General features: G+C 41.3%; 1 protein-coding gene across 4 annotated transcripts in view; it reads right to left on the reverse strand.

The window, feature by feature from the left end:
* The window catches only part of suclg2 (succinate-CoA ligase GDP-forming subunit beta), a 416,386-nt gene that overhangs the window by 180,518 nt on the left and 209,191 nt on the right, over window positions 1–26,677 (reverse strand). For all 4 annotated transcript variants that reach the window (XR_005943576.1, XM_041192068.1, XM_041192066.1 and 1 more), the window contains 5 exons: window positions 18,876–18,975; window positions 9,270–9,360; window positions 8,842–8,994; window positions 8,378–8,467; window positions 5,953–6,049 (listed from right to left, as the gene is read on the reverse strand). Coding sequence is in view for 3 of the 4 variants with exons in the window: in XM_041192068.1 (XP_041048002.1) it covers window positions 5,953–6,049; window positions 8,378–8,467; window positions 8,842–8,994; window positions 9,270–9,360; window positions 18,876–18,975 (531 nt within the window). In the remaining variant the exon portion in view is untranslated. The remainder of the gene's footprint in view (window positions 1–5,952; window positions 6,050–8,377; window positions 8,468–8,841; window positions 8,995–9,269; window positions 9,361–18,875; window positions 18,976–26,677) is intronic.

Here is a 26,677-nt window from a genome sequence, read left to right on the forward strand (position 1 = left end):
GGCTGCCTTTCTACCAACAGTCTGTAACATTCTTCACCAGACTGTTTGGGTTTCAACTCCATCAGGAGTAATTTTTGGTTTCACCAGCCTGGGTCTCAAATTTCCCTTTTTTCTTTGAAAGGTCTAGAATACTTCCCAATTACTTAATGTTTCCTCCAATTGTCCCTTCCCATTTGAATGATGCACAGAAGGATCACTACAAAAGTAACATTTCTCTGGCTGATTAGCAGAGTAATTGAAGATAAAAATAAAAATCATCCTCTGCTTGCAGTGACACACATCAGCTTGGTGGCCATCTTAGATCTTTCCAGCATTATCTTTTAACTTTATACAGCACATAATAAATTCGCATACACATTTATACACAAAGCTTGCTCTTTCATCATACAGACAATACTACAGAATTAGTCACAGATGCCAGGATAGAAGATTAGCAAAAGCTGACCGATAGCTTCAAAACAACTGAGACAATGATGTCTCTAAAACTGAACAGATAACCTCAACATACGAAAAATATTAATTATGTTAGAAGTTTTGTGGGGCACAATCTTATACCTTAAGCTGTGGGTATATCCAACATTTCTTCAGTCAAATTACAGGGGAAAATAATCAAAAAGGAGAGAGATACAAGTGCTAAAGGCACAAGATTTATTTTCTCCTCAGTCTGGATGTATAGTCCTTCCAAAAATACATTTTTACATGAATATTCAATAAATTTCATGAGCATTTGGACTGAAGTTATTTAATCAAAAAAGAAAGGAAGAGTTGTTCAATTTTACTGAAAGACACTATTTACTATTTGGGAATTAATTCATTTTATTTTTGTTACTTTTAAAAAACCCTTTCTTTCAATGATGGGAGAAAAGAAGGCTCTCGTTATGTTGCTACAGTAAATCCTCATTTAACCTAGTAGGTGCGTTCCTGAAAAGTGCAACTTTAAGTGAAACAACTTTAAACAAATCCAATGTTCCCATTACGCCAATGTAAAAGCTGGAATTTAGTTCTGTAGGACCTTTATTGTCAGAAAAAAAGCATTAAAACATTATACCTTGCAAGTTGAAATACTGAACATCCATAAATTTCTATATTCAGAAATGAAATAACTTTAAAAAAAATTGAAAAATAAAAAAGAAATAGGCAAACTCTTCCTGCTTGCTGCCTCTCCCGCTCAGTGGCCTCTCCAATTCCCTGACTCTTTCCCACTTCCTCCCACTCACCACCTCACTTGCTGCCTGACCTTCCCACTCTCCGACCCTTACCTGCTCGCCACTTCCCTCTCTCATTCCTTCCCACTGGTCAACCATCCTGATCACTGCTGTGAGCAGGGCTTGGGAGAGGGACAGTGAGAGGGAGGAAGCGAGCAAGGGAACGAGAAGACCTGTGAGTGGGAGAGACAAGGAGGGAAGCGGTGAGCAAGAGAGGCAGCGAGTGGGAGAGTTGGACAGTGGGAGAGAATTGGCAAGCGGGAGAGGCTGTTCCAAAATGATGTGATCAGGTTCTGTGACACTATATCAGACCTAGCATGAAATGATGCTAAAGTGGAAATCCCGACACCAAGTGCGCAGAACAGTCCCATTATATCCACAATGCTAAAGCGGAACAATGCTGAACTGAGGCAACTTGAAATGGGGACTTAATGTATTTTAAGTAAATTCATTATCAAATATGGAGTTCCAAACCAAATCTTATTAAACATAGTCAGGATTGCATGTTTATAACTGTAATTGGCCCATCTGCAGTCACCTCCATATCAATTTACGGTACACTCAGACAGAGTAGCAAAGGGAGGGGGCAGCCTTGATAGTCAAGAATGGAATAAAGACATTAGTGAGAGAGAATCTGGTCTCAGGAGATCATGAAGTTGAGTCAGTATAGATGGAATTTTGAAATTCAAGAATCAGGCAACACCGGTGGGACGAGCCTATAGGCGCCCTAACAGTAGTTATAATCTTGGACAGAGCATTAAATGTGGAAATTATCCAAGCTCTTAACAAAGGCAATATAATTTTGTTGGGAACTTTAATCGTCATATAGATTGGGACAATCAAATTGACAAGAGTGGTCTAGAAGATGAGTTTGTAGAAAGTTTTTGTGACAATCTCTTGAAGCAATACATTATGCAATTGACTAGGGATAAAGCTTTCTTAGATCTATTATTGTATAATGAAGCAGAGTTAATTAGTAATGTCATAGTAAAAGATCCACTGGGAAATAGTGATCATAAAACCACTGAATTCCATGTTAAGTTTGAAAATGACATAAGCCAATCTCAAACCAGAATCTTAAACTTAAACAAAGCCTATTACAAAGGTGTAAGGGGAGAACTGGCTAAGGTTAGTGGGTAAATAAGACTAAACGGTATGGTGGTAAATGAACAGTGGGAAACATTTAAAGAAACAATTCAAAATGTTCAACAAAAATACATTCCATTGAAGAACAAAAACTCAGCAAACAGACCCATTCATGGGTCACTCAGCAAGTTAAGGATTGTATTAGATTAAAATAAGAGGCTTACAATGTTACAAAAAAACAGTAGCAAGTTTGAGGACTGGGAGTGTTTTAAAAAACAGCAAAAGGCCACCAAAATGTTAAAAAGGGACAAAATAGAATCTGAAAACAAACTAGACAGAAATGTAAAAACAGATTGTAAGAGCTTTTATAAGTATATAAAAAGAGGGTAGCTAAAGCAAACATTGGTCCCTTTGAAGCAGAGACTGGAGAAATTGTTATGGGGAATGAAGAAATGGCAGAAGCATTGAACAAATATTTGTGTCCACCTTCACAGTAGAAGACACAAGTTTCATACCAGAAACTGACTAACTTAGGGGCTAAAATGTGAGGGAATTATGGAAACTAATATCAGCAGAGAAAAAGTATTGAAGAAACTTAAGGCAAAAAAAACTGACCAATTGCCGAGCCTAATGGCCTAGGGTTCTAAGCAGAGACAATGGATGCGCTAGCAATGATTTTCCAAATTCCTTTAGATTCGGGAAAGGTCCTATTAGATTGAAAGTTGGCAAATGTTACGTCACTTCTCAAGAAAGGAGCAAGAGAGAAAACAGGAAGCTACCAGCCAGTTAGCCTGACATCAGTCATTGGGAAAATGTTGGAATCTATTCTTGTGGAAGTCTTAACAATGCACTTAGAAAAGAATAACATGATTAGAACAAGTCAACATGGGGCAGAATTTTTCTCTCATTGGGCAGGCATGCGTCTGACCCAAACGGGAGAAAAATAGTGCGCAATATTTTGGTTGGCAGGTGTGAGCGAGAGTCAGCAGCTGCCCGCCGACAATTAAGAGGGCTGTTAAGCCCATTAATTAATTAATTTAATTGAATATTTTTCTGCCCATCCAACCTTACAGCTGGCAGTCGGGCAAATAGGCCAAGCGGCTTTACATTGTTTGCAAAACCTTTTGCTTTGACCAGTGATTTTAAAAAAAAACTTTTAAAACTAATTTTTAACATGTACCTTCTCATGTGACAGACTCACATGAGGAGACATGTTTTCCTTATTTTTCAATTGTTTATTTTTAATGTCAAAAATCTTCAGCTCCCTGAGGCAGCTCTGTGCCTTCAGGGAGCTCTCACTGAGCGCACCCATGCGCATGTACTGACTTATGCGCTCGCCCTCCTCTACACCCTTCCCAGGCAGCGCTGAACATTTCAGCACACGATTCACGTTGGCTGGCCATTAATTGGCCAGCCAGCATGAAATCACGGTCGGGGCCCAATCGCGAGCAACAGTCGGCTTCTCGGCTGCTCCTGGGTCCACCCACCACGCTTGAGAAATCCTGTTTGACATATTTATTAGCGTTTTTGTGGTTTTTTTGAGGCTGTAACCAGTAGGGTAGATAAAGGGAAATAGTAGGTGTGGCACACCTGGATGTGGAAGTATACCTGATTTCCAAAGGCATTTGATAAGGTGCCACACAAAACGTTAATAGGCGAGATAAGGGATCATAGAGTTGGGGTTAATATATTAGCATGGAGAGAGGATTGGTTAATGGATAAAAAGCAGAGAGTGACATAAACTTGGCTATTTCAAGTTGGCAGGCAGTGAATAGTAGAGTGCCGCAAGGATCATGCTGGCGCCTCAGCTTCCTGTCTACATTAATCCCTTTGGTGAAGAGATACAGGGAGTAATGTATACACGTTTGCTGGTGATATCAAACTATTAACCCCTAGAATGTGAGGGTTGTCCTTTGATGAGAGGCAGAGTACACTGGATCCATATTTTCTGGAGTTTAGAAGAATGAGAGATGATCTCATTGAAACCTATCAACCCAGCGGTGGTTGGGGTGCTTGCCAGGCAAGGAACATGACAAGCAAACCCATGAGGGGTTGCTTGTGGGCTCCGGAAAGGGGCAGGAGACGGTCTCTTGTTCAAAGGCATTGAGGGACCCAGTGTTGCTGCTGACTGCCCTGGGGTCCAGCAACAATATTAGGCCTTGGGTAGGTGTCGTACCGGCAACAGCCACTGCCTCATTAGTGACACTTTCTTTCAAAAGAGCTGCCGGGCTCTGATTGGCCAGCAGCTCTCGGCAGACAGGGCTTCCATCCCTGGGGTCCTTGATCCTGAGGAAGGCTACCACTACCCAGCTAAGTGCCTGAACAGCACTTAATTCAGCAGGCCTTCCCCAAAGGAGGCGACACAGGACTCTAGCCAGCTCTCCAACTGTAGGGCAAGATCACCACTGCCTTCATTAAATCTAGCTCATCATGACAGTACCTGCCATGCATAAAGTGATGTAAAAAATTAGACTAGAACAATCACAAGAAGAGAGCCCAACAATTATGGTTTTCATCCTCAAATAGAGACAGAGCTACAATGCTGCTAAACAATGACTATTGTTGGCAAACGCAGACAATTGTCATGTATTCTCTGTTCCAGTTGGTACAGTACCCTTCATTAATGCTATTTAGTTCTGTCACTAAATGTAATGCATCCCAAAACTGCTCACAGATAAAAAAATATTCACAATTAGCTAACATGCTAATAATAAAGACCCTCTTGTTTAGGTGGTGGGAGAAGGGGAGAAAGATTCTGTCAAGAGGCAGGAGAAAAAGAGTGAGGGAAAGGCAGAAACATAGGCATCATTGAAGGGGAAGAGGGAAATGCAGAAACCCTGTTCTGGGTAAAGGAATTATTGAGGGGGGAAGGAAGGACCTGGCGATGTAGGAAAAGAGAAGGATAAAAAGATAGATATGCAATTGAGCAAATAGGAGGATAGCTGGTGGAAGAATCCGGTCGGAGGACTGGCCATTTCTATTTCGGCTGACATTAGGAAAAATATGTGCAGCCCTGGGTTAGCAGGCTGGTGCTATAAAACACGTCACCCCAAACTATCCTGAAAAAATCTATCAGACATCCACTCATGAATTCAAATATTTATAGAAAATGTGAGGGGAAGTAACAGCTCAATATCTCTTGAAATTTTACCAAATTATCGGCAGATTGATTTACCCCTGTAGATGATTTCTATTTTGTAGAAACAAGGAACAATATTGGATAAGCATTTTGAAATCAATAGCCTTCACAGGACTTACTCAGAAAATAGCTGCATCTAAACCAGCTTTTATAGTTCCCAGTGGTTATTTCTCCTTTCAGTGCTGTAGAGAAAAGGAACCTCACTGACAGGAGTGCTGCTTTATTTCTTTATCAGAACAAGTCTGGTAAATCGGGTTTTGCTCCATTGTGATCATTAGAGAATTCAACGTCCTTCACTGTAGGTAGTGTGGTCTTATCTCACAATTACAAAAGTCAGGAGAGAGTGGGCGCACAGATTTAGCTACTCAGGGTATTTGTTCACAGCTGATGCAAGCTTCATTATTCAATGATGAAGTTACATTGAACACAAGTGAATCACTGTTTGCAAATACGTGTTTGCTAATTATTTCTTTTGGTGTGCACACAAAAGCAAAAAAACCATATGTTTCTTTCCACCCTTACCTTGCCCATCTGGTGTTTCACCGAAGGGATTCACTTCTACCTGGGTGGCATCAACTTTCAAAAATAGACTATACAGTTTCTGAATCTCTTCTGCAGCCTGTTTAATAAACCAAAATTCACACAGAAAATTAAAAATGAGCAAAAGGTGAATAGGGGTAATATTGTTGCAACATCTGTAAAAATTATTCAAATCAACATGGTAACTATGCTAGTTCTACTTGAAATGCTACAACATATTTCTTTTCACAACTTAAATACTCCTGCTTAGGCTAGCATTACCTATCATTACACAGAGATAAATATGTTTAACATGATGCAGAGGTTCATTTCTATTTATCCCTCATTCGTTTATGAGAAAGCAACTCAAGACAGTATGAAAGTGAAGTATTACCAGTTCTAAAATTATCAGCTTCATAGAACAGAATACAAGTTTTAATACCAATATAATACAATCGGAACTGAGGAATATGATATCCGAGATCAGAATATTAAAAAGAACATCAAGAGAAAGAGCGTCCGCTTTGCGTGAAATCAGGAAAATACACCCAAAATATGCTTGAAATCGCACAAGCTAGTCTTTCATGTACCAAAACAATTGAGCAGTATGATTTTCTTCTATTTTCTTTCCATTCAAAGTATTCCTTGATGTATTTTAAGAGTGGTAATCTGGTGCACTTTTAATAATATAGCTAAAAATGGGTTTTATCAGCAAAAAAAAATCAGCATTTTAAATAAGTGTCTCCAGTCTTCCACCTGTAATTGTGTTAAAGTCATTCAAAATGGCAAAAAAGTTACTGAACCATTTAATAGTTTAATTGATGTACATTAGCCAGTTTTTTAATAAATTAAACTTTTTTTGGATATGTTTTCAATCCCCACTTCAGACTCCTTCCCCCAGCCACCAACTCCATCCCGCTCCCTAGCAACAGTCTAAGATTACGCCAATCTATTCGCAATCTTGGTGTCACATATGATCACCAATCACATATTCGTGTTATCACTAAGGCCGTTTATTTCTACCCATCTAACATTGCCCATCTTCCGCCCTGTCTCAGCTCATCTGCTGCTGAAATCCTCATTCGTGCCTTTGTTACCTCTCAACTTGATTATTCCACTGCACTCCTGGCTGGTCTCTACATTCTACCCTCCGTAAACTTGAGGTCATCCAAAACTCACCTACACGTGACATAACTTGCGGCAAGTCATGTTCACCTATCACTCCTGTGCTTGCTGACATACAATGGCGCCCTGTCAAGCAATGTCTTAACTTTAAAATTCTCATATTTGTTTTCAAATTGCTCGATGGCCTTGCCCCTCCATATCTCTGTAATCTCCTCCAACCGCACAACGCTCCGAGATATCTGTGTTGCTCTAATTTTCGGCTTTTGTTCATTCCCAATTATAATTGCTCCATGCCTTCAGTTGCCCAGACCCCAAGTTCTGAAAGTTTCTCCCTATACCTCTCCAATTCTCTATCTTGCTTTCTTTTTTTAAAATGTTTCTTAAAGCTTACCTCTTTGACCAACTTTTTGGTCACCTCACCTAAAATCTCCTTATGTGGCTCAGTGTGATACTTTGTTTTATAACATTTCTGTGAGGAATGTAGGGATATTGCTTTATGTTAAAAGTGCTGTATAAGTTGTTGTTGTTCAACAAACTTTAAAAACGAGCCTACTGGTACTTGTGCACCTAAGAAAATGAGTGTAATTTGAAGAGCCTTCCCCTAACAGCACAATCAGCAGAATCTCTCAATTTTGGCCTTGAGGCATGGTCAGATTTGTAGTAGAGGTCTGAACTGATGAATTAAATCTTGAACTAGCGAAAAAGATTGCTGAAAATGTAAGAGGTTTAAGGCACATCTCACTTTTAAGATTTCCCAATCTTTTGCACTGGTTTGGTTGATTGAGTTGGAATCTGGTTCCAAAATAGTGGAATCAAGCCCTTCACTTCCACTTTTAATGCATTGTGAATAAAGACAAGTTGTTGAGCATTACTTTAAGGAACCAAGATTACTTAACAAGTAGTGCACTAATCATTATGAATTAAGAAATTAACAACAGGAAGTAATGTTTATAGACAGGAAGATCACGCAGACAGAAGATTTTGTTGTAAACATGCATCAAAAGATTGAAACAGTATAATAGAGCAAAGTATTTTAGTAAACTTCAAAAGATATAGATTTTTTAAAATGTTTTCTACTTGTGCGAAATGTTCCACACCACACAGTTTACACTTATCACCGACACTGATTTATTTCAGCTAGATTCATCAAGTGCCTGTCCTGACAATGGCAGCTTTTTTCTTTCCCTCCAGAATAGAGATCGATTTCCAATCTGGGAGCAGCATAATTAGCAATATAATAAATCAATTTTTGTTCAATTAAAGGGAACAAAAGAGCACATGTAAATAATTGTTGCCCTTTTACCTGTTGCTGCAATGGACCTTTGAATCCTATATTCGCAGCCATTCGGAGTGCTTGATCCCCTCTAACCCCTTCAAAGATATCAATGACCTCCTAAGAAACAAAGCCATCAGAATAAGTTGAAAAAAGGTGAGATACATTTCAATATCCTGAATATGAAGAACATATGTCTCACACATTAAAATGTGGGAAGCTGCTGGTCAATTTGTACTTAAATTATCTGTCCTTAAAGCATAATAACACAATTTACGTAAAGATTTTTAAATATTAGATTAGCCTTTTGTATGCCATGCTGACAAGACAAAATAATTTAATTACCATATAAATGGCAAAAAATAAATATCTATGCTCTTAAAGGTTTAAAAAATTCTTAGCAAAATTTCACAATGACTATAACCACAATTCAATTTCTTGTAATAAGCAACATACAGTTCAGCTTCCACAATCGCTTTTGCTTCACAGCATACCTTAAATATTAACTCAGGTTTGGTGGCTGCTACTTCCTCAATGTCCATTCCTCCCTGGGGACTTCCAACTATAACAGGTCCATTGCAGGCTCTGTCCATCAGAATTGCTAAATATGTTTCTCTGGCAATATCCAAGGCTTCTGCCACCATCACCTTCATATTCACATCAATTAAAAACATGTTATTTACCTGAATAGCACTGCAACTTAGCTATTGATGTTAAATGTTTCTTTTGCTTTTGGGATTTCTGATGCCATGCAATAATTTCTTAATGAATAGTCAAGCAATTTTTGTATTACTAACAATTCGTTTAAATGCCTGATTTCATCCCTTTAAAATTGAAATTATTAATACGTTTAACTTGCTGCACACAAAAATGCTTTCATAACATCACTTCATTTATTTTCACTTTTGTCCCTGCCCCTTACCTTGTTAACTTTGACACCTTCCTTTGCAGTCTGCTTTGTAACGAGGTTGTACCCAAGCATCTGCTTTGCCAGCTGCCCAACATCATCAGGGCTGCAAACATATTTTTAAAAAAGTGAGTCCTTTTTCTAATTTTAGTTTCATTTCATTTTCACAGATTGCCTGCAAACCTAATATTCAACACATTGCTATTCCTTTAAGCAGTACCCAATTTAACAAATCTTTGAACAAAGAAGCTAAAAAAAAATACATGGATACACTGGCCCACAGCCCAAATCTACCTAAATTTTCAATTCCTGGCAAAATACATCATATTCCAGTAACAACTGTACTACTGTACCACAGATTACTGCCACTAGAAGTCACAAGTGAGCTATGCAAGTATTAGAACTCACTCTATAGGCAACAGTTTGGCACTGCAACAGCTAATTTAGTCCACAGCTCATTTCCCAAAAGACTATTTTCTGCTGATCTTAAACCTTGGCTATGGAGAATTTTAAAAGCTAACTTTGAGTTAGAAAGTTCTGCTCCACACTTGTTTAAAGAAAGCAGCTTGTCTTTCAATTTACTCAGAAAACAATTTTAATGAAGTGTAAATACATAAATTGGTCTCTGGTGGTGATGCTCACTGCAAATTAGATTTTTAATATATATAATGACCCAAGCAGCATATGTAATTATGTGTTTAAATTAGCATATTTCTTCAATATGAAATGTTTAATATCTGTAAGTCTTGAGTTAATTGTTGATATGTTGGAAAAACTTACTTCTCCAAGCCAAAAGAAACTGATAGATTGGCTGCATTACTTTATATTTTTTGTACATTTTGAATGATCCGAACTATGAAATCTGAAGACAGAGAAACAGATATTGGTAAGAGTGAGATGAATTGATGCTTTTTCACGTAAGCAACAAAATGAGAGCTCGAATAGCTTAGAAAAATTTTAACTCTTATCCTTTTAAAAGTTGAGGTACACAGAAAAGTACATTGAAAGAAAGAGCTTGCATTTATGGGCAGAATTATCCCCCCTTCGGGGGGTATGTGCGAGGGTGGGTGGGAGTGGGTGCAAACCTGATCGGCGCCCCCAATCGTGTCCGCGTCGCCATTTTACGTGGGCGGGTCAATTAAGGCCCGCCCAGCATGACACACGCCTGGAAGCACTGCATGCTCCTTGTGCAGATGGGTGGGATTCCCTGAGTCGGGGCCTGCACGCTTTTGCGCATGCACACGAAATAGCGCAGAAATAGTTAAAGTTTTTCAAAGCTAAATAAAGGAAAGAATATATTTTAAGACATGTCTCAGCTCATGTGACAGTGTCACATGAGCTGGGACATGTCAAGGAACATTAATGAAAAACTTTATTTAATTTATAAAAACTTCATGAAACCTCATCCCACCTGTGGACGAGGTTCCATGAAAAATGTGAAGGCCACCTGGGCTCTTCACCTGCGCGCCAACCTTAAGGTTGGACGGGCAGCTCATTTAATTATTTTAATTAGTTTTTAACACGCCTTAAAAGGCCTTTGACAGTTCAGTGGGCGCCCGCCGAACTGGAAATCTAAATGATGCGCAGTGATGTCGGGCCACACGCCTAATGTCACCGTGCGTCATTTTGCACATCAGCAAGTGGGCCCCCCGAAAATTCTGCCCTATTAACCGTTTTTCATGAACTCAAGATGTGCCAAATGCAAATTTAAATTTTTTTGAAGTATAATCATGATTGGAATGTAGGAATGTACCTGAGGGTTGAGTTTCCATTTTGAATGCAATTGGCACCTCAGGTGTAAGTTGCACTCAAAATTGTGCTAGTTTTCTGATATGAAGTTATCGTTCTTTAAAAAAAACTATACAGAACTATTTACTAGTTTCATTTGTGTACACTAGTCAGTTCCTTAGTAAACTAAATGGTTTTATATGTCAAATTTTTAAAAAGGTGCCTATTGGTGCTCTTGCATCTTAAAAAAAAGTTTAATTTTAAGAGTCTCCTTGAAGGGCCACAAACAGGAACAATTTGTGGAAACTTGCTATGCTAGTTAAATACTTGGGTGGCACAGACAGTTTTGGAGGTGAGGCTGCCTTCCAGCATGATGTTCTTTAAGCCAGCTCAAAAGATCACAGAAATTCAGTTCGCACCATACATACTGTGCACTTGAAATTCCTCAATCTTTTGCACTGGTTTAGCTGATTTCGGGAAAAGTGCACTGGAAAACAACGGGCCAAATTTTCTGAGGAGTGGCAATCACTGTCAGATTGCCACTCTGCTCCTATATACTTATCTTGCACCACATTTCTCCCCCAGCTTTTTGAACTGTAGTGTAAGAGCATCGGGGGAAGCCAAGCCACACCCATTTTTTTTACAACACTAGTTGCCATATACCAGCAAGTTTAAATCTCCCAAAGCCACTTTGAAAGCTAAGAAGAGCAGGTAAGTGTATAAAAGTGGGTGAGGGAATAGGGTGACAGGTGAGTGGGTGAGGGGGTAGGGTGGGTTGGGGGTTGTTGGGGAAGGGTAGTCAGAGAATTGTTACAGCGCAGAGGGCAACCATTCAGCCCACTGTGTCTGCATAGTTCACTTAGTGCCATATTCCTGCCTTCTCCTCATAACCCTGCATTGTTCCTTTTCAAATAATCATCTAATTCCCTCTTGAAAGCCTCAATTGAACCTGCATCCACCATATTCTCAGACAGTGCATTCCAGACCCTAACCACTCTCACGTTCCCACTCAGTGATTTGGCCCTCATGTCGGGGGGGGCTGGTGTGTGTGGTCAGGAGGAGTTGGGTGGTCAGGAGTTAGCTGGGTAGGGTAGTGGGGTTGGTGGGTGGTTATCAGGGGTTGGGAGGGTAATTGGATGGTCAGGAGTTAGTTGGCAGTGCATCGGGGGTAGTTGGGTGGTTGGGAGTTAATCTGGGAGGGCTCAGCGTAGCCAGGTGGGGGGTTGTACACTGAGCAGTCGGGGGATCAGTTGTATAGCTACGCAACAGTTAAAACTGGTTGTAATCCTTCTAACCTTTCTTGGGTAGCTATTATGGTAAGAGAGTCAGAACCATCCAAAACCTCCAACTCTAACTCAGATGGAGGGATTTTCTGGCCCAGCCCACTACCAGGATCATCCAGTTCCAATGAAAGTCAATGGACTTTTGGATGGGCTGCTGAATCTCCCAAGGTGGGTTCCAGATGCAGGATAATTGCCCAGTGGAAGTTGAAACTTCCCAGGCAATTCACATGCAGTCAGTGCATGGGTCATCTGAGGGATTCCCCCAGTGTACATTCCAGGTACCTCCAGGGCATGACCATCCAAAGATCGGAAGAACTGGGCAAATCAGTGCAAGTCAGCAGAAACTTTTAAGAGGGAACAGAGATTGTGTCTAGCAGCAATGGGCCATAATCCTGGAACTTAGTAGCAATTAAGCCAAGGTCCCTGAGATGAAGTGTTGGAGTTTAAGCACATAGGAGGTTCATGTAATCTGGCAATACTGTGCAGAAGGAAACACCTAAGTTTAATAGAGCTGTAAAGTAGGAGCAGGGGAAAAACAAGGAGGTGGAATGCAGGGTTTGGCCCACGAGTGGGTTCCTTGGGTTTTTCAATAGGGGTGGCGGTGGGCGGGCGGGTGGGTACAAAGACAGCACAGGAAACAGCATCCTGGGTCCAACAGCATCAGTTTGGAAGTTTCAAAGAGACTGCTGCAAACATTAAAATATTTCATGTTTGGTTCCTTAAAAATAACTAATTGCTGCTTTTAACTTATTGATAACTATGCACTTCTCCATTCTGCAGGTCCCTGTTTCAGGCCTCCCTAAAGCAAAAAATACTTGGCTGTTTTAATAATATGATTTTTAATTTTACCCTATTAATTCAACATCCCTATCTTTCAGATAGCATAGTTGGATGGGTTGCTGGGATTTGGCAGGAGGGGACAAGCTAGCGTTCAATGTCCTTTGTGAATGGCAAAATTTTCTGTCTGCCATAAACAAGAGAGTCTGGAGGTGACAGATGGACTGAAGTATCAGCAGAGATGGGCAATAAAGTAGAAATAGATACTCTTCATGAAGTTACACATCATGTGGTTAGAAACTCAGATCCAGGTCACAAAGAATGCTGAAACTGTGAATGAAGAAAGCAGCTTTGGTCTCTCAAATATCTGACTGGAGGAAATTGAGATTCATGCAAGATTGAATGCCAGACAAGAATCTGTAAAGAGGCAGAAGCAGTAAAGAGGTCAAAAAAGGGAGTGGAGAAGTAAAGCAAGACATCATCAATGTGCATGTGGAAACCTACCCTGTGTTTGCAGATTATGCCACCAATGGGCAGCATGTGGATGAGGAGGAGGTGGGGTCAAGAGTAAATCCTTGTGGTCCTACAGAGATAATTGTGGGATTTGGAAGAGACGTCACTTCCGAAGGTGCTTTGGCTATAATCATAAAAGAAAGAGTGGAAGCTAAGTGAGGGCATTCCACTAAGGAGAGGCACTGGAGGAAAATGTGTCAAAGATTAGAGTGATCCAGAAGAAGGGAAAGATAGGCATTGATTTGGGAGACAACAGCATGTTCAAGGGCTTGAGAAGGAAGGGAGACTATTTGCTTTCACTTTTCAATCTTTTCTTATTAACGAGATGTGGGCGTCACTGACTACACCAACATTTATTGCCCATCCCTAACTGCCCTTGAGGTGACGGTGGTGAGCTGCTTTCTTGAACCGCTGCAGTCCATGAGGTGTAAGCACACCCACAGTGCTGTTAGGGAGGAAGTTCCAGGATTTTGACCCAGCTACAGTGAAGGAATGGCGATATACTTCCAAGTCAGGATGGTGAGGGGCTTGGAGGGGAACCTCCAGCTGGTAGTGCTCCCATGCATCTGCTGCCCTTGTCTTTCCAGTGGTAGTGGTCGTGGATTTGGAAGGTGCTGTCTAAGGAGCCCTGGTGAATTCCTGCAGTGCATCTTGTAGATGCTACACACTGCTGCCACTGTGCGTCAGTGGTGGAGGGAGTGAATGTTTGTGGGTGTAGTGCCATTCAAGCGGGCCGCTTTGTACTGGACGGTGTCAAGCTTCTTGAGTGTTGTGAGAGCTGCACTTATCCAGGCAAGTGAGGAGTATTCCATCACACTCCTGACTTGTGCCTTGTAGATTGTGGACAGGCTTTAGGGAGTCAGGCTTTGGGAAGTTACTCGTCGCACTATTGCTAGCCTCTGACCTGCTCTTGTAGCCACAGTATTTATTTGGCTAGTCAAGTTCAGTTTCTGGTCAATGGATGTTGATAATGGGGGATTCAGTGATGGTAATGCCATTGAACATCAAGGGGTGATGGTTAGATTCTCTCTTGTTGGAGACAGTCATTGCCTGACACTTCTGTGGCACGAATGGTTACTTGCCACTGTTCAGCCCAAGCCTGGATATTATCCAGGTCTCGTTGCATTTGAACATAACCTGCTTCAGTATCTGAGGAGTCGCGAGAGGAGCTGAACATTGTGCAATCATCAGTGAACATCCCCACTTCTGACCTTATGATGGATGGAAGATCATTGATGAAGCAACTGAAGATGGTTGGGCCGAGGACACTACCCTGAGGAATTCCAGCAGTGATGTCCTGGAGCTGAAATGACTGACCTCCAACAACCACAACCATCTTCCTTTGTGCTAGGTATGACTCCATCCAGCGGAAAGTTTTCCTCCTGATTCCCACTGACTCCAGTTTTGCTCCTTGATGCCCCACTCGGTCAAATGCTGCCTTGACGTCAAGGGTAGTCACTCTCACCTCACCTCGAGAGTTCAGCTCTTTTGTCCATGTTTGAACCAAGGCTTTAAAGAGGTCAGGAAGTGAGTGGCCCTGGTGGAACCCAAACTGGGCATCAGTGAGCAGGCTATTGCTAAGCAAGTGCCACTTGATAGCATTGTTGATGACCCCTTCCATTACTTTACTGATGATCGAGAGTAGACTGATGGGATGGTAATTGGCCAGGTCGGATTTGTCCTGCTTTTTGTGTACAGGGCAATTTTCCATATAGCCGAGTCGATGCCAGTGTTGCAGCTGTACTGGAAAAGCCTGGCTAGGGGTGCAGCAAGTTCTGGAGCACAAGTCTTCAGTACTATTGCCAGAATATCATCAGGACCCATAGCCTCTGCTTTCAGCCGTTTCTTGATATCACATGGAGTGAATTGAATTGGCTGAAGACTGGCACCTGTGATGCTGGGAACCTCCAGAGGAGGCAAATATGGATCATCCACTTGGCATTTCTGACTGGAGATTGTAGCAAATGCTTATCTTTTGTACTGATGTGCTGGGCTCCTCCATGAGGATGGGGATATTTGTGGACCCTTCTCCTCCAGTGAGTTGTTTAATTGTCCACCACCATTTACGACTGTATGTGACAGGACTGCAGAGCTTAGATCTGATCCGTTGGTTGTGGAATCGCTTAGCTGTCTATCACTTGCTGATAATGTTGTTTGGCACGCAATAGTCCTGTGTTATAACTTCACCAGATTGACACTTCATGTTTAGGTATGTCTGGTGCTGCTCCTGGCATGCCCTCCTGCACTCTTCATTGAACCTAGCTTGATGGTAATGATAGAGTGGAGGATATGCCTGGCCATGGGGTTACAGATTGTGTTCGAGTACAATTCTGCCGATGGACCACAGCGCCTCATGGATGCCCAGTCTTGAGTTGTTAGATCTGTCTGAAATCTATCCCATTTAACATGGTGGTAGTGGTATCTATCCCATTTAACATGATGGAGGGTATCCTCAATGTGAAGGCGGGATTTCACCTGCAGGACCATGCAATGGTCACTCAGTCAATAGTGGTGCAACTGCGTCGCTCTTGGTGATGGGCATTGAAGTCCCCCACCCAGAGTACATTCTGCGCCCTTGCCACCTTCAAGTGGTGCTCAACAGGATGGTACATGGTAATCAGCAGGAGCTTTCCTTGCCCATGTTTGATATGATGCCATGAGATTTCATGGGGCCCAGAGTTGATGTTGAGGACTCACAGGGCAATTCCCTCTCGACTGTATACCACTGTGCCTTGCCTCTGCTGGGTCTGTCCTGTCAGTGGGACAGGACATACCCAGGGATGGTGATTCCGTAAGGATGACTATGTCAGGCTGTTGCTGCTATGAGACAGCTCCCCCAATTTTGGCACTAGCCCCCAGGTATTAGTGTTTTTTTACAACAATCAACAATGGTTTCACGGTCATCACTCGACTTTGAATTCCAGATTTTTATTGAATTCAAATGCCACCATCTGCCATGGCGGGATTTGAACCTAGGTCCCCAGAACATTACCTTGGGTCTCTGGATTAGTAGTCCAGTGACAATAGCACTACGCCATCGCCTCCCCGCTGAGAATCTGGTCCAGTTCAGTTTCTCAGCAATGGTAACCCGCAGGATGTTGATAGTAGGGGCTCAGCAATGGTAATGCCATTGAATGTCAAGGGGTATGGTTAGATTCTCTCTTGTTGGAGATGGTCATTGACTGACACTTGTTAAGACACTGTGCTAAGCGATCCCACAGCCAACGGATCAGATCCAAGCTCTGCAGTCCTGCCACATACAGTCGTGAATGGTGTGTACAATTGAGGTGAAAGTTACTTGCCACTTGTCAGCCCAAACCTGGATATTGTCCAGGTCTTGCTGCATTTTGACATGGGCTGCTTCAGTATCTGAGTTGTCGCAAATGATGCTGAACATTGTGCAACCATCAGCGAACATCCCCACTTCTGACCTTATGGTGAAAGAAGGTCATTTATGAAGCAGCTGAAGATGGTTGGGCTGAGGACATTACCCTGAGGAATTACTGCAGTGATGTCCTGGAATGGAGATGATTGACCTCCAACAACCACAACCATCTTCCTTTGTGCTAAGTATGACTCTGACCAGCGGAGAGCTTTCCCCCTGATTCCCATTGACTCCAGTTTTGCTAAGGCTCCTTGACGCCACACCCGGTCAGATGTGGCCTTGATGTCAAGGGCATTCACTCTCACTTTACCTCTGGAGTTCAGCTCTTTTGTCCATGTTTGAACCAAGGCTGTAATGAGATCAGTAGCTGAATGATCCTGGCGGAACCCAAACTGGGTGTCAGTGAACAGGTTTTTTTCTAAGCCTGTGCTCTTGATAGCTATGTTGATGTCCCCTTCCATCACTTTACTAATGATCAAGAATAGGCTGATGGGGTGGTAATTGACCAGCATGGATTTGTCCTGTTTTTTGTGAACGGAACATACCTGGTCAATTTTATGCCTTGCCAGGTAGATGCCAGTGTTGTAGTGTACTGGAACAGCTTGGCTAGGGACGCGGCAAGTTCTGGAGAACAAGTCTTCAGTGCTACTTCTGGAATATTGTCAGGGCCCATAGCCTTTGCACTATCTAGTGACTTCAGCCTTTTCTTGGCATCACATGGAGTAAATCAAATTGGCTGAAGTGTGGCATCTGTGTTGTGGGGAACTTCCAGAGAAGGCCAGGATGGATCATCCACTCAGCACTTCTGGCTGAAGATTGTAGCAAATGCTTCAGCCTTATGTTGTGCTGTGCTCTCCCATCAATGAGGAAGGAGTTATTTGTGGAGCCTCCTCCTCCAGTGAGTTGTTTAATTGAAATTCAAGACTGGATGAATCCATCATTCATGAACCATCATTCAAGACTGGATCTGGCAGGACTGCAGAACTTAGATCTGATCTGATCTGTTGGTTGTGGTATTGCTTAGCTCTGTCTAGCGTATGCTGCTTATCCTATTTGGCATGCAAGTCGTCCTGAGTTGTAACTTCACCAGGTTGACACCTCATTTTTTAGGTATGCCTGGTGCTGCTCCTGGCATGCCCTCCTGCACTCTTCATTGAACTAGGGTTGATCCCCTACTTGGAGGTAAAGGTAGAGTGTGGGATATGCAGGGTTATAGATTATGAAGCTTATCCCCAAGAGCAATCACTCTTTGTGTGAATAAGAATTTCAAAATTGACCTTTTACTAGTTGAAACACATTCCCACTCCAATTTTACTAGTTTAATATATATCCTTACAATCTATATACCTCTATAAGACAACCTCGGACATCTCTTTTCTAGGTTGAAAAGCCCAAGTTTCTCCAGCCTTTTCTTACATATTAAATCACAATCGACCATGTGGCTCTTCACTGCACTGTCTCCAGCATTTGAATGTCTATTCTGACGACAAGATTGGATGTAGTTTTCAAGATATCATCTGTGCAGGGCACTATAAAGTTTGATTGACATTTCTTGTGTTCTGGTTACATGGTTCATCATCCTACTGGTTTTGTTGACTGCTTCTCTGCATTGATTGGACATGTTCAATGTCAAGTCTTATAAAATTCATGGGTCTCTTTCAGTTTCTATCTTTGCTACTTCAACATCATTTATGGAGTAGATATATATTATCTACTTTTCTTCCAATTCTACACATTTTACACTTGTCTGAATGTTGTTTCTGTTGCTATTGTCCTGCCACTTACATATTATGTCCATTCATTCTGCAATTTCTGAAATGCCTCTTCCAGTTCCAAAACTCCTCTTTGAATGGTACCATTTGCAAATTTGACTACTCAAGATACTTCTTTCTGAAGCACTGTGAACTAAATTCCTCAGTAAAATTTGAAACATACTTTTTAGTTAAATGAACTCCTCCCTTCAGTCCACTGGTGAAGCTGCCCTTTCCTCTGCCACCAGCCAGGATTTGAGCTTTTAAAACAATTTCTTTTGCCTCTGTTGGGAGAAAAGCACAGTAAAACATTAATTATATTTGTCTACCAATGCATCAGTCCATTGTGGTTTGCAGAACACAACTTAGAGAAAATGTTAACTTACAAGGTATCACAGGCAATATTAGTGTATTTACACATTCAGTTGATAGATTTCACTTTTCTCTACCTCAGCACAATCATCAACCTATCTGTCATTAAAATAGAATATTACAATAGTGGAGAGAATTGTCAGACAAACATGTGAGTGTTAATCTAATTGCCACTAACAGTAATTTTTAGGGATGGTAATTAATAACCTGTCACACAACATTACAACTTTTTCACATTAGTCAGGGGTTTGGTAGCACAGTGGTGTAAAAAATAGGGACCCTTAAGAAATGGTGTTTTATAAAACTGCATAGGATTCTCACGGAACTAGCTGGCGCAGCATATACTTCTCTAGCTCTGAAAAAAATAAACATTTCTAAGGAGTCAGGGACCAAGGCAAGGTAGAGATAAAGGTCATAAAGATTGCACTCCCACATTAAGATCTCTAGGTTTTACAAATATTCCTGAACCAATAGCAGAAAGCTTGCTGGCACCCTGTGTAGCAGTGACTTCAAGCCAGGGTGATGAACAGTGTTGAGGGAGGGTAGGGGACCACCCTACATCTTGGGTACCTTTCCATTGGTCAGAAGGGTTTGAACAGGTGATTGACACTGGGTAATCTACCAGCCCCTAGAAATAAAGTAAATTCACATGCGTTCGGAGACAGGGGGCAGTCCTCGTCAGTCTTCATCAGGCAGCTGCCTTCTTGCCTCCTTCAGATGAAAGATGCATCAGGGGACATGTAGGAAGATCGGGAGAAGAGTTCCCTAACAATTCAACTAGAGAGCAGAATGCTGCTATCACAAGCTACTGAGATCAACACACTCTGTGCCAAGTCCGTTCATCCTCTGGGATCAGTGAAATGCTCTTAAGTATCACACATGCATCATACCAAAACTGTTACTACTTAATAAACTACCTTAAAATTACTTACAAATACTCACTGCCTATCTTGGGTACCCGTGGTTCCTGAACCCAAAATCTTACAGTGATAATGTTATTGGACTAGTAATCCAGATGGCAGGCTAATGCTCTGGGCGTGAGTTCACGGCAGCTGGGAAAGATTTAACTCAATTCATAAATCTGGAATAAAAGGTTTGTCTCCTAAAACTGTCCTAAAAATCATCCTGGTTCACTAATGTCCATCAGGGAAGTAATCTGCCGCCCTTACCTGCTCTGACCATCAGAAATGCAGTTGACTTTTAACTACCCTCTGAAATAGACTAGCTAGCCACTCAGTTGTATTAAAGCTCTACAGAAAAGTCAAGTAGAATAAAACCAGATGAACCACCTGCCATCGAATTAGGCACCAGAAACAGCAACGGCACACCCTACTCCTACAAAGTTTTCCTCAGTAACATCTGGGAACTTGCACAAAGATTGGAAGAGCTGTCATGTACACCAGTCAGGGAACAGACTGACAGACACATTCACCAAATCATACTTATCATCATTGTCCCAAACTCGCCCGTCACCATCCCTGAGTATGTCATGACCCACCAGCAGGACTGATCCACCAGAGGTGGCAACAGTGAGGTAAACATGATATACAGTCAGCAGGGAGTGCCCTAGGAGTCCTCAGCATTGACTCTGGATCCCATGAAGTCTTATGGCATCAGGTAAAACATGGGCAAGGAAATCTGCCATGATCACCCTTCTCCTCAAAAGAAAAACCCTTAACTTACTGCCTTGTAAATTGCCATCCCATCTTCAACCTCCCTTTCCTTTCCAAAGTTCTCAAACATATTGTCGCCTCCCAAGTCCATTCCCATCTTTCCCCAAAATCCATGTTTGAATCTCTCTAATCAAGTTTTCGTGCCTGTCACAGAACAGCTCTTTCAAAGTCATAAATAACATCCTATGGGACTGCGACAAAGGTAAACTTTCTTTGCCTTTCTCGATCTGTTTGCAGCCTTTGGCATAATTGACCACACCAGCTCCACTGTCTTTCAGCTGAGTGGGGCTGCTTTATCGTGATAAACCCATTTTCAATTGTGTTAATCAGTCTGTACCCAGTTACCATTCAAATACATCAAGCAGACTTTTCAAAGCAATTTGTAAAACAATTTTTTTTTTAGAAGCTACCCAAATGCACTTGTTCAAGGCACATTTTGCATTTGACAATGTGCAAATATATCTGAGTGGAGACTCAGAGAGAAAACACTTCTCAGAACAGGCCTTACACCTTTTTCCTTCCTGATAAATTATGTTGTGAGTTTCAGATGACTCACTGTTGCAAGGGCTCTGTGTACTTCAGCTCTTTATCGGTCTAAGAGGAACTGTCAGATGACAGTACTCATTTCTATAGTAAAAGCAACAGGCAGCATTTACTGTGCTGTTCAAGCACACCAACTGGCGAAGCAATCAAACAACAGTACTGATAATGTCAGTGGTATTATCCTTGGCTGTATACAAAATGACTAACTTTGGGAAAACTTAAAGCGTGAAACTACACATGCAGACAATCAAGTTAGGAATAAGTCATTTTAATTGTTCTGCTTAAATCTTGAATGGGTGAATTTGGTTAAACAGTCAAATATTAGGAATACAATGGAAGAGTTGAAATGTTGTGCCATAAAAGCACTGTAAAACTGAGTGATTCTATACATAATGCCCCCTAGTCAGCTATCCTAAGTACCAATGAGGATGTGAACAAATTAAGAGAAACAATGTTTAACCAATGTTTTAATTCACATTTGTATGAAATACTGAGGGGTGCCAAGGAGCTATCAACATGGTTTTTCAGCATTTGATTGCTACGGATTTGCTCACCCCAAATTTAAATGATTTTTGGCACTTTTATTTGTATCCCTTCAACAAAATGGTAGGACATTTGCACAAAGGATTTTCTTAGGTAGTTAACAATATTGCTCTGTATAAGGTACACCTCATTTTCTCTTTACCACAAGATCTGTCATTTGCAGCACCAAGGACAGGGCTCTTTTTTAAAGAGTATTTCTGCACTGACTCGCATGGATCACAGATTTGGTTTTGCAAAGCCAAAACCTCGGAGCTTCTGCACTCAAATTCAAAAAGTGAATTCTCATCCTAATGAACACAATACATCTACCCAGCAATTTATTTCCAATGTGCACAAGTCTTTTAAAACGATAATTTAACAAGAGTCATTACATACTTTGAAAGCTTGCCATAGGAAATGTGGTGCTATGGCAGAATGGAGTTCATAAACTAACGAACATCTGTCATATGAGTCAATACAGCTAAAGTCTACCCTGGGAGTTGTGATTACTCAGACTATGCAGTGCCTACAGCAAAACGAACAACCAGTTTCTGCTCAGTCACCCTGTTTATTATTTAACTACTGCATCAGTCACAGCACTAAAACTTGGGGAAAATGACAAACACATCAACTACAACACCACTTATCAGACTACAAAAAAAATTAACACTAAATGACATTCTATATTCAAAGGTACTGTACACAAATTCTCAGAATGACAATATGTAGGCTTTTTTTACATGATCTTCCTTGTTTTTTAATTGAAATTTAACCTCTTTATGCAAAAGAATGTAGACTGTCATTCCTTCTGAAAATGAGACAATCACCTGGGGCACTGCACCTTGAGTAATCATTTGATCTTCTGCTGTCCCACTGCATAATAGCCCCAATGTCAGATTTCTGTCCAAAAAAGGCAGCACCAAAATAAAACATTACAGGAAGAAGCTCAGTGCAGCTTAGAAAATGGCCAGAAGGGAGCTTTGTATATAGATGCTAAACTTCAATTGAAAAGATTATACAAAACCAGATAGTGCAACATTATTCCTCATTTTTAACATCAAGACATTCTTGCACTGCAAGGTTTGAGGAGGAGGAGATATCTCAGGAATAGGATCTTCAGGCTAGCCTGGGGGTCCGCCAAATCAAAATTCTTTCTATCCGGAGTTGTTAAATGAAGATAACAACAGTTGGTGAAAGGCATAGTGTAAACAGGATATAAAAAAAGATGATTCTAAAATCATGACACAATAAGTATAGTTAATATCAACAGGAAACCTTCGCCATACGCAAGACATTTTAGAATTGTAGATATATCATAAGAACAGAGCACACTAACACATCAGCTTTCAATGCATCACTGGTTCACATAGTACTGATGGAAGTAGAGCATCTCTAGTTGTCTTCCTCCATATTTATCCTGAAATCATTAGCAGGACACCACTGTTAAACAAAATATTGTCCCTATAAATTTGTTAATTACAGCCAAAGAAAACAAACAGTTTAGATAGCCCTCAAATAACCACTACTCCTTGTAAATTTAAGGGCAATTTGATCATTAATACAACGAGTTTCCTCAAATCTTGTGGTCATATTATACAATAGGTTTGCTCCAAAATTCATAAATAATAAAACAATTCGTTTAATGGCCATCAATTTAGCTACTTAATCCAGCAGAACTCCCCAAATCTATTAACTGAATTCAATGGCAACCATCTCAACCATTTCATGCAATATGTTCTTCTAAAATTGTTTAAATAAAATCAGCGGGAATCAGGTTGCTCTTTTAATCAAACAGTCTACCACATTTCATTACCTAAACAAAAGCAATAGCTTTGAATCCAATTAATCAATAAATGTCATCAGGAACAGGCTGTATCTCTGGCAAATGAATGAATGAATTAATTAAAACAGGCAGAAACAAAGTGCTTCCCTGGAGTAGGCCATGCTTTTCCCAACACACAATACAGGGTAAAAACAAAATACAACCAGGGATGGGTCTTGCCTCTTGCAATTTAATTAACTAAATAAAACAGGGCAAAAGCATAAAATGCCATTGAGAACAGGCCTTATTTTATCCAAATCAATTAAATAAAAAGGGGCCTGCAGCATGTTGTGCCCCCAGAAGCAGGCAATGGTTTCTGCAAATTAATTAAATAAAACTGGGTAGAAGCAAAAAAAGACATAGGAAATGTGACACATTTCCTGTGAATTTATTAAATAAAAGTTGCCAGAAATATAAAATGCTGTTGGGAGAGCCAAAGTTAATAAAATAAAAAGAACTAAAAGTAAAAACACTGTCAGGTGTCAGCCGCATTTTCTGCAAAGTTGAATAATTCATTAAAAGTTGGCAGATGCTCCTTTTCATTTACAGTGACTTGGGAGGAGGTGCAGGTAAACTTTAAAAGGTGATAAAGAAAAAGAACATGAACTAATTATTAAAAGACTTGATAGATTGCATGAGAAAACGGAGTTGTGAATGGGGTGGAATGCATTAGTTAAATTGTTCCAGCAATAAAATTTATAATTTGGGATCCAATTTCAGAAGTCCTCAGTTGTTTCTCATTAGTAGCTGTCAAACCAGTTTCTTCACTTTGATTTTTATGCCCGTTATCTCACAGTGCTGATTTGCTGTTGTTTTGCTTTGAGCCAACCAACAAAATTTAATAGCCAAAGTGTGACTGCACAGTGCAAGATTATGGAATGAGAAGTGCATGGCAGGGCTTTTAGTACATTACTGATGGACCTCCCATGATGTTACACATGGGAAGTCAGATTCAAGCAGAGTATTAATGTCAAGAAGGGCTGAAGGTGGGGAGATTTATAGACGGGGGATAGGTTTTGAAAAAGGTAGATAGTGGAGGTAATAGAGTAGAGAAGGGAAGTAGGAAATAAAGGACAAAGCAGCTAGCACACAAATGTATAGGAGAGGGAGGAAGAGGGTGATGGAGAGAAGAGAGAGCGAGATTAGGAGAGGTGATTGGAGGAAAAGAGAGAGAGAGGGAGAGATGGCTGGGAGGGGCAGAGGGAGAGGGACAGCAGGTGCAGAGAGAGAGAAGGGCAGCAAGTGTAGAGAGGGAGGGGACCAGCAGAGGTAACTAGGGAGAAGAATGGCCAGGGGAGAAGGATGGTGGGAGCAGAGATGGAGAGGGGTGGTAGCGGGAGAGAGGGAGAGGGGCATTGGGGGTCAGAGAAGGAATGGGACAGCGGGTGAGGGAGAGAGGAAGTGGGACGGTGGATGGGGGAGAGACTGAGTGGGGCAGTGAGAGGGTGAGAGAGGTAGCAGGACAGCAGGAGGGGGAGAGAGGGAACAGGATAGTGGGAACAGAAGAGAGGGAGCAGCACAGTGGGAGGGGGAAGTAGGACGGTGGGAGGGGGAGGGACGGTGGCGTGAGGGGGAAAGGGAAAGGGTGATGTGAGGGGGAAGGACAGCTGCATGGGGGGACGAAATGATGGCATGAGGGGGAGGGGACAGCAGGGTGAGGGGGAGGGGCCAGCAGGGTGAGGGGGAGGGACAGTTGCATGGGACATGCAGGACAGTGGCGTGAAAGCGGGGTACAGTGATGTGAAGGGAGATGGACAGCAGAGTGAGGGGGGAGGGAGGGCAGCATGTCAGTGTTGGAAGGCAGTGTGAGGGGGAGGTATGGTGGCATGAGATGGAGGGATGGCAGAGTGAGGAAATAATGGATGTCAGTGTGAAGGAGGAGGTACAGTGGCTTGAGGGAGAAGGAACAGCGGCACAAGGGGAGCAGGACGTTGGCATGTCAAGGGACGTTGGCATGTTGGCGAGTCGAGGGATCCAGGTAATTTGAGGGAAACAGGCAGATTCAGGACTGGCAGGGCAGAGGGGAGAAAGGAAATGCTCCTGCATGGACTCCTGCCAAATCTTATTTTTCCAAAGACTTCTTTCATTCATAGTCACTGAGCAATTCTCAAACAATTTTATATCCAATTATGGCAGCACAAAGAAAATAGTGAATTTAATTCATAATTCAGCTCCTACTGCCAATCCAAACTGCATGGTGTACACTGTTGGACTTACAGAAACAGATATCCCTGTTGGCAATGCCAAAAGCAAAGATTTTGATGCAAAAGAACTGAGTGCAGAAATAAAAAAAAAATTCTACAAGCGCAAACATGCAGGCAGGAACTTTCACATGCAGCACATCTGAAAAAAAACTGTTATATTTGCTCAAACCTTCTTCCAAGATTGCAGTGTCAAATCAGTCTGTGCAGGCAAAACAAGTGCACAATTAAAGAAGCGGAAGTAAGATGCCTTTGCTTATCAGTTTGGTGACAACAACAATCATTTGCACTCTGCTTTTACCTCTTTCTGATAAAGTCTAACAATATAAAACAGAAAGGTTTCATCAGCAAGAAAATTAAAACCTCTAAAGTACAGCACCGTTTCCAAATGCTTCTCTCCAATGTAAATGACGTATTTCATGTTGCTTCTAGTCACCCATGAACTACAGGATTCTGCTGTTTATTTTCTACAAACATCTTTATAAACTGGCTTCATTACCAGATGAGAATGAGATTTGATTAGCAAGTCATTGAACTTTGTGTAAGGAATTTTTCAGCTTGATATTCTCTTTGATTTTGGTTTTCAGAATGGTAAATAAATCTAGCTGGAGGTTACGGATGAGCTTATGCCGTCTGTTATTTAATTAAGCGATAAACCATTCTACCAAGGGAGTATACAAAGAAATCAGCCTCAAGCAACTATGGTAAAAAAAAATATGCCAGTGTTAAGGGACTTTATTTTCTCAATGTCATGGTTCACTAGCTTAAAAAAACTCAAACAAAAATGTTTGCGTCACAGAATTTTATAAAAAGTCAATACATCTGCCTAACAACTTTAACAGGATCTCAAATT

This window comes from Carcharodon carcharias, chromosome 7 (genome assembly GCF_017639515.1).
Source record: "Carcharodon carcharias isolate sCarCar2 chromosome 7, sCarCar2.pri, whole genome shotgun sequence".
Classification (NCBI taxonomy): domain Eukaryota; kingdom Metazoa; phylum Chordata; class Chondrichthyes; order Lamniformes; family Lamnidae; genus Carcharodon; species Carcharodon carcharias.